The sequence below is a fragment of the Piliocolobus tephrosceles genome, chromosome 21, assembly GCF_002776525.5.
Source record: "Piliocolobus tephrosceles isolate RC106 chromosome 21, ASM277652v3, whole genome shotgun sequence".
Taxonomy (NCBI): Eukaryota; Metazoa; Chordata; class Mammalia; order Primates; family Cercopithecidae; genus Piliocolobus; species Piliocolobus tephrosceles.
The window spans coordinates 42,873,826-42,881,845 of record NC_045454.1 but is presented as its reverse complement, the minus strand read 5'-3'; the positions used below and the strand labels follow the sequence as shown (position 1 = coordinate 42,881,845).

The 8,020-nt window shown below is 52.6% G+C and overlaps 1 protein-coding gene across 2 annotated transcripts in view; it reads left to right on the top strand.

Moving 5' to 3' along the window:
- The window catches only part of LOC111527718 (complement C3), a 23,813-nt gene extending 16,089 nt beyond the window's left edge, over positions 1-7,724 (top strand). Inside the window, exons 11-19 of one of the 2 annotated variants that reach the window (XM_026455627.1) lie at positions 1,380-1,470; positions 2,519-2,564; positions 3,871-3,958; positions 4,226-4,312; positions 4,575-4,680; positions 6,505-6,591; positions 6,680-6,769; positions 6,889-7,024; positions 7,503-7,724. In XM_026455627.1, coding sequence (XP_026311412.1) covers positions 1,380-1,470; positions 2,519-2,564; positions 3,871-3,958; positions 4,226-4,312; positions 4,575-4,680; positions 6,505-6,506 — 420 coding nt within the window. In that variant the 3' untranslated portion in view covers positions 6,507-6,591; positions 6,680-6,769; positions 6,889-7,024; positions 7,503-7,724. Of the gene's footprint in view, positions 1-1,379; positions 1,471-2,518; positions 2,565-3,870; positions 3,959-4,225; positions 4,313-4,569; positions 4,681-5,183; positions 5,274-6,504; positions 6,592-6,679; positions 6,770-6,888; positions 7,025-7,502 lie in introns of those variants that run through there. The other variant, XM_023194158.1, reaches the window with a different exon arrangement.
- Positions 7,725-8,020: the final 296 nt, after the last annotated feature.

The following is an 8,020-nucleotide window of genomic DNA, read 5'->3' as shown; positions in this document are numbered from 1 at the left end:
AGGGAGGGAGGGAGGAAGAAAGACAAGTAAGAAAGGAGAAAGAAAGAGAGAGGAAGAAATTTATCACTCACAGTTCTGGAAGATGGGAAGTCCAAGATCAAGGCAAGGTAACACTCTCTCTTTCAGGCCGGGCGCGGTGGCTCACGCCTGTAATCTCACCACTTTGGGAGGCCAAGGCGGGTGGATTACAAGATCAGGAGATAGAGACCATCCTGGCTAACAGGGCGAAACCCCGTCTCTACTAAAAATGCAAAAAATTAGCAGAGCGTGGCAGTGTGCACCTGTATTTCCAGCTGCTGGGGAGACTGAGGCAGGGGAATGGCGTGAACCTGGGAGGCAGAGCTTGCACTGAGCTGAGATCGCGCCACTGCACTCCAGCCTGGGCGACAGAGCAAGACTCTGTGTCAAAATAAATAAATAAATAGTAATATATTATACTAATATTATTATTTATTTATAACCTAAATAAATAAATATAGGCCAGTCGTTGTGATTCATGCCGGCAATCCCAGCACTTTGGGAGGCTGAGTGCTGGGATGACATCCATGATTTTTTTTTTTTTTTTTTTTGAGATGGAGTCTCGCTCTGTCGCCCAGGCTGGAGTGCAGTGGCGTGATCTCGGCTCACTGCAACCTCTGCCTCCCAGGTTCAAGTGATTCTCTTGCCTCAGCTTCCTGAGTAGCTGGGACTACAGGTGCACAGCAGCATGCCCGGCAAATTTTTTGTATTTTTAGCAGAGATGGGGTTTCATCATATTGGCCAGGCTGGTCTCAAACTCCTGACCTGAAGTAATCTAACCGCCTTGGCCTCCCAAAGTGCTGGGATTACAGGCATGAGCCACCATGCCCGGCCTGACATCCATGACATCTTCCAGCCCCGTGACATATGCCTGGGGCTGTAATCCCAGCAGTTTGGGACATATGACAGCTCTTTTGTTCACCAAAAGGTAGTCTGGTGGCATGTTCCAGACAGTGGAGTCATGGTTGAATCTCTGCCTTTGTTATATGACCCTGAGCAAGTCATGCCTTCTTCAAGCCTCTGTGAATGGGTTAAAATTAAATAAAATTCAAAATTCAGTTTCTCCATCGAACTAGCCACATTTCAAGTGTTCGGTAGCCACGTGTGGCTAACGGCTGCCACATTGGACAATGCCAAATGGGACCATTTCCGTTACTGCATAGTTCTTTTACACAGAGCTGGTCTAGACTCCAGACACTGCTCTGGCCACTGCACCTAGGAATTGATGGGGTCGGGGGACGGGGGCGATCTTGCAGTAAATTCCCCACATGGCCAGAGACTTGGGAAGTCAAGGATTGGGGTGTAGAGGAAAGGCAGTGGGTGGGGAAGGGCTCTGACAGCCCCCTTTCCTGGCCCAGCAGATTCTGACCATGTACCACAAGTCCCCAGAGTCCTGGAAGGACAACTGCAACCTGTACCACCTGAATGTGACTCTCCACAGTGTCTTGGAAGGTAAGCCTGGTGTGGCTACAGGAGGAGCAAGGGTAGAGTTTTAGGAGAAGAAGTTGGAAAGGTGATGGGGGAAGATGGTGTAGGGACTTGTTAGCCACAGTGAGGACTTTGGCTTTTGTTCTGAGTAAGGTGGGGCATGGAAGGTTCCAAACAGAGGAGGGACGTGACCTAGCACAGGTTTGCACAGGCTCCCTCTGATCTGACCACTCTAGAAGGTGAGGGCGGGAGCCAGGTGACCAGGAAGGATGTGACTGCATTGGTCCTGCAGGAGATGATGGAGGCTGAGCCAGATTAGGGACTCTGGAGACTATCAACTATTAGTGGGCCAGGCACAGTGGCTCATGCCTGCTATCCAACACTTTGGGAGGCTGAGGCAGGAGGATCGCTTGAGCTCAGGAATTCAAGACCAGCCCGGGTAGCATAGTGAGACCCCATCTCTACAAAAAATTAGTTGGGCATGGTGATGCATGCCTGTGGTTCCAGCTACTCAGGAAGTTGAGGTGGGAGGATTATTTGAGCCCAGGAGGTGGAGGCTGCAGTGAACCATGATTGCGCCATTATACTCTAGCCTGGGCAACAGAGTGAGACCCTCTTTCAAAAGAAAAAAATCAGATAAATAGTTGGATTCCACAGTTCCCAGCCTGGGGCACCAAGAAGGAGACAGGACTATTGGGAGTTCACTGTAGGAGTAAGAGGAACAACCCTCACCAGTCCCATGAATTTTAGGGACTAAACATCGCCAAGGTTTTGGCTTTTGCTTGATTTCTTAATAATAATAACAACAATAATAATAGTTACAAAGCACCGATCAGGCACCACGCTGAGGGATTTACTTATATTAATTTATTTAATCCTCACCACAACCCTATTGGGTTGGGAATATTATGATCCCCCCTTATGGATGAGTAAACCAAAGCACAGAGAAGTTAAGCAACTTGCTCAAGGTCACACAGCAGAGGCAGGATTTGAATCCAAGAAGCTGGCTCCAGAGACTGTGCACTTGATCACTGTGCTCCCCAGCCTCTAAACTGCTGCCTTCTCTCTGCAGAAAATAAAAAGGGAGATGAGACCTTCCGGCTCAGGATGGAAACAAGGTCAGGGCACCAGGATCTTGAACTGGGCGGGAGGAAGCTCTCACTTTCTGCTATCCAGATTCCTTAGCGGCCTTCCTTGTGTACTGAGTGGACAGTGGGAACCAGCCAAGCTTGCCTCTCCATGTCTGTCCCCCATTCTGTCCCCGCCTCCTGCCATGTCTGCATGTCCTCAGATGACAGGCTCTACCTCAGCTGACATGCTCTGTGACTCAGATGCCCGGAGCTGGCTCCAAGCCCTGAAGCTCTCCCCGTGGTTCTCATTTTCTCCAGACACCCCAGCCCCCACCCCAGTCCTGCCCTGTCCATACCTCCCTTGCCCAAGTTTGCTTCAGATAGAAACATTAGTGGGCACCTACTCTGTGACAGGCCCTGTTCTTGGAGCTAGGGACCCAGCTATGAGCAAGGCAGCCTCTCCCTGCCCTGGCGAAGCCCACAGTCTATCAGGAGAGACAGACAATCATCAAATTATCATATAAAACCAATATGAAATGGCAAATGTGATTTCATGTGGCAAAGGAGAGGTTTACAGAGCCATGGGAGGCAAATCAGAGAATGATCTGGGCCTGGCGCGGTGGCTCGTGCCTGTAATCCCAGCACTTTGGGAAGCCGAGAGGATCACTTGACCTCAGGAGTTTGAGGCCAGCCAGGGCAACACAGCAAGACTTCATCTCTTAAAAATAAATAAATAAATAATAAAAATTTAAAAATTAGCTAGGAGTGGGGGTGCATGTCTATAGTCTCAGCTACTCATGAGCCTGAGACAGGAGGATCACTTGAGCCCAGGAAGCTGAGGCTACAGTGAGCCATGATTGAACCACTGTGCTCCAGCCTGGGTGACCCTGTCTCAAAAAAAAGAATGATCTGGCGTGTGGGGTGTAGGTTGGGGAAGGCTTCCCAGAGGGAAGATACATCGCAGAGGGAGTGATACATCAGCTGAGATGGAAAACATGAGAGGTGTTTCAGGTGAAGAGGCAGGAGCGAAGATTCCAGGCTGAGTGAACAGCATGTGCAAAGGCCCAATGGCAGGAGTGGGAACAAGGCTAACAGTGATCAAATGGAGGCTGAGTTGGGAGGATGTGACGTGGAAGGGTGTCAGGATTGAGGCAAGGCATTTGGTAATTGAAGCAAGGAGGCGAGGTAGTCAGATTTCTGCTTGCTAAAGATCTGTGTTGTGAATGGCAAAGGGGATATGGGGAGACCTGGGAGGAGGCTACTGCACTAGTCCAAGCCAGAGACAATAGCAGCGGGAAGGATGGAGAGAGAGACGGGAGGACAGTGGTGGAAGACTGGGGCTGTGAACTTCCAGGTTCCAGAACAATCGAGAGGCCACAATGACCATCATGGAGGTCTCCCTGCTCACTGGCTTCTACCCCAACCAGGATGACCTCAAACAGGTAACGCAGACCCCACCTACAGGCTTCATGAGCACCCTTCCCATACTTCCCACATGGGTGCAGGGCAGTGTCTACTCAAATCAAGGCTCCTGGGTTAATGCCCCATCGTCACTTCTGGATGACTCCCTGCATGGCCTCAACCAAATCTTTTCCCTGCTTGGGACTCAGTTTCCTCTACCATGAGGTTGACTGGACAAAGGCTGGAGCTCTAGGGCTAGGGGCCTTGGAAACTGTCAGCCACCCTCCAGTCTCCACCCTCTGCCTCAGCTCACGAGTGATGTGGAGAGGTACGCCTTTCAGTACGAAACCAAGACAAGTACCAGCGACAGCACCGTTGTCCTCTACCTGGAAAAGGTGAGAGGGGCTGGGTGCCCTCCGCCAGAGATATGTGGGCACCCCGGGGGCTGGAGAACCCAAAGTCGGTCCCCTGGGTGGGTTTTGCAGAGAGCCAGGCTCTCTGAGGTCAGCTGCTCTGGTTGTGATTCCTGTGGTCAAGGTCACATGGTCTGTGGTCATGGCCAATGCCAACAGCCAAGGCCTCGTAGTCAGTGCCACAAGGTCAGTGCCCTACGGTCAGTGGCCCTGGCTGGCTCAGACAGGACTCTGTTCTCTCCAGCTCTCCCATGAGAAAAACACGGTGCTGGGCTTTCGGGTTCACAGGATGCTGCAGGCGGAGTTCCTGCAGGCCGCCCTGGTCACTATCTACGACTACTACGAGCCTTGTAAGGAGGGGTCCAGTGCATGGGGATGAGGCCTGCAAAAGACAGGGCCAGGTGCCAGGCGATGAGAGACTGGGAATTACCAAAAGGGGGCTGGGGCTGGGTGGACATAAGGGGCGTGGTCTTATTGGAGTGACCTTCGTGGGTGGGAACAGAAAGGAGATGGGGCAAAGTTGAAAGGGGACTGGGCGTGGCCTGCTGGGAATTGGTGGGGAAGGGGCAGGCTCTTTTGAGTGGGTGTGGCCTGTCAACAGAGGTGGCTGGCCAGGGCCCTTCAAAGTGAGGTGTGCAGTGGGCAGGGCCAGGAAGAGGGGAAGGTCTGGGAGGACCTGGAAGGCACAGCCCAGTGACAAGGAGAGGCAGGAGGGAGCCTGGACTTTGGAGGATGGGGAAGACAAGGCCAGGGCCCGGAGCAGGTGAAGACCAGGCCAGGTAGGTACTGAACCCCCAGGAACACTGGCCCAAGATAACGCACCCCACTCAACCCCTGCACCCTCCATCCACAGCCCGGAGGTGCAGCACTTTCTACAACCTGCCTACCGAGCAATCTTCCCTGCGAAAGATCTGCCACAAAGATGTCTGCAGATGTGCAGAGGGTGAGATGTGCCGAGGGTGAGCCCCATGCCGCCAGGCTGGGGCTGCCAGGTTGTGGGGGGTGGATCCAGGAGCCCTTCAAGCCTCCTCCTGGCTGTAGTCTGGCCTAAGTTTAGACAGAAAGAGAAAGAGACAGAGGCAAAGAGAGACAGAAAGAAGGCACAGAGAGACAAAGCTTGTCGAACACACACACTTGCACTGCCAAGGATCAAATGACATGGAGACAGAGAGAAAGACATAAAGAGACGAAGACAGGAGAAATAGACAAGAAAGTGACCAAAAAGAGAGACAGACGCTGGGCATGGTGGCTTATGCCTGTAATCCCAGCACTTTGGGAGGAGGATGGCTTGAGGCCAGGAGTTCCAGATCAGCCTGGGCACCAGAGTGAGACCCCATCTCTACAAAAAAATTAAAAAAAGAAAATTAGCCAGGAGTGGTGGTAAGTACCTGTAGCCCCAGCTACTTGGGCGGCTGAGGCAGGAGAATCACTTGAGCCCAGGAGTTGGAGGCTGTAGTGAACTACGCTTATGCCACTGCACTCCGGCCAGGGTGATACAACAAGACCTTCTCTCAAAAATAAACTTTAAAAAGCTGGGCTCAGTGGCTCACACCTGTAATCCCAGCATTTTGGGAGCCAAGGTGGGTGGATCACTTGAGGTCAGGAGTTCAAGACCGGCCTGGTCAACATGGTGAAATTCCATCTCTACTGAAAATATAAAACTTAGCTAAGCGTGGTGGTGCATGCCTGTAGTCCCAGCTACTTGGGAGACCGAGGCACGAGAATCGCTTGAACCTGGGAGGTGGAGGTTGCAGTGAGCTGAGATCATACCACTGCAATCCAGCCTGGGCAACAGAGCAAGACTCTGTCTCAAATAAATAAATAAATAAATACATAAATAAGCTAAGTATGATGGCTCACACCTGTTGTCCCAACACTTTGGGAGGCCAAGGTGAGAGGATTGCTTCGGCCTAGGAATTTGAGACCAGCTGGGGCAACATAGTGAGACTTCATCTCTTAAAAAATAATAATAACGAGAGAGAGAGAAGGAAAAGAAAGGAAGGAGGAAGGAAAAAGAAAAAGAAAGAGAGAGACAGAGAGAGAGCCCCACAGACTAGAAGGGCCAGATCCAGAGACCCAGGCCTGGGGGCTGAAGGGAGGGAGGGTTGGGGGGTTAATGGGAGGAAGTCCCCTGTCCCAGTGCAGCCAGTGCAGCCACCCACCTGACCCTGCAGGACAGTGCCCATCCCTGCAGAAGCCCAGTGGCCAATTGAGGCAGGAGGAGCTCCAGATAACAGCATGTGAGGCAGGCGTGGATTTTGGTGAGTGTGGGGAGCCACAGGGGACAAGCAGAGCCCACTTGCAGGCCGAATGCCAACACGACACCCTTCTGCCCTCCCCCTTCCCCAGTGTACAAGACAAAGCTGGAATCTGTGGAGGTCTCTGCCTCCAACCCTTACGTCTATTACAACATGCAGCTGGAAGACATCATTAAGAGTGGTATGTCCCAGGTGACAAAGGAAGAATCCCAGTGTGGGGTCACCCTGTGGGCCTACCCTGGGGGTCCCATTGTGTGGGAGGGTCAGACCTTGTACGCGCACACACTGGGTTTTCTCCAGGTACAGATCCTGCCACACCCCTTGCCATGAAGAAATTCGTCTCCCACGCCACCTGCCACGACTCCCTGGCGTTGCAAGAACAGGAATCGTACCTTATCATGGGCCAGACGTCAGACCTGTGGAGAATCAAATCTGAGTGCGTGAGGGGCTCCGCCTGTCCTGGGAACTCAAGCCTCTTCCTTACCCTCAACCCAGCCCTCAGTTCCACAATTTTTGCTGGAGGTTCCAAGTGATTCTCCAGCCTCAGCCTCCCAAGTAGTAGCTGGGAATACAGGCGTGTGCCACCACGCCTGGCTAATTTTTGTATTTTTAGTAGAGACGGTGTTTCATCATGTTGGCCAGGCTGGTCTCGAACTCCTGGCCTCAAGTGATCCGCCCACCTTGGCCTCCCAAAATCCTGGGGTTACAGCCATGAGCCACCGCACTCGGCCAGGGAAGCATTTACTAATTCCCAGTGATTTGGACTAAGAGGGTTGAAGACCAGAGAGGGCCTTCGGGCGGGGACACTACAGGCTAAGGCTCTGGCAGGCTGTCAGACAGGGCAAGGCAGGGAGGTTTCCATATCCCCAGGGTCACCAGGCCCTCCTCACCTTCTTGCTTCTTGTAACCCACAGGTACAGCTATGTTCTGGGCAGGGAGACGTTCCTCATACTTTGGCCAGCAGATGGAGATGCCAGCAAGAAAGAATTGCGGAAGCAACTGGAGGAATTTTCGGAATATATGCGCACCCATGGCTGCGAGTCCTGAGCCTCCTCTGCTTTCAGGGAGGTGTCACCAGGCAGCTCTGGGCCACTGGGTTTAACCCCAAATAAAGAGCACAAGATATCACACCCAAACCCTGGACACTTGTCCCTGTTGCACCTTTCACCAGGGGACCTGCACAACCTGCTCTGGCATGACGTGGACCTGTCTCCTCCTTCCTCCCCCACTACTTGGGTGGCTGAGGGGGGAGGATCACTTGAGCCCAGCTGTTGGAGGCTGTAGTGAGCTACGCTCACTACATTTGGCTCCGTTCTGACCACACTGGCCTCCCTTGCATCCTTCCAGCATCCACCTCCGCAGGGAGATGATTCCCAGCTCCGGGATTTTGCACCCACCATTCCTCTCCCTGGTGCACCCCTCCCCCTAAAGT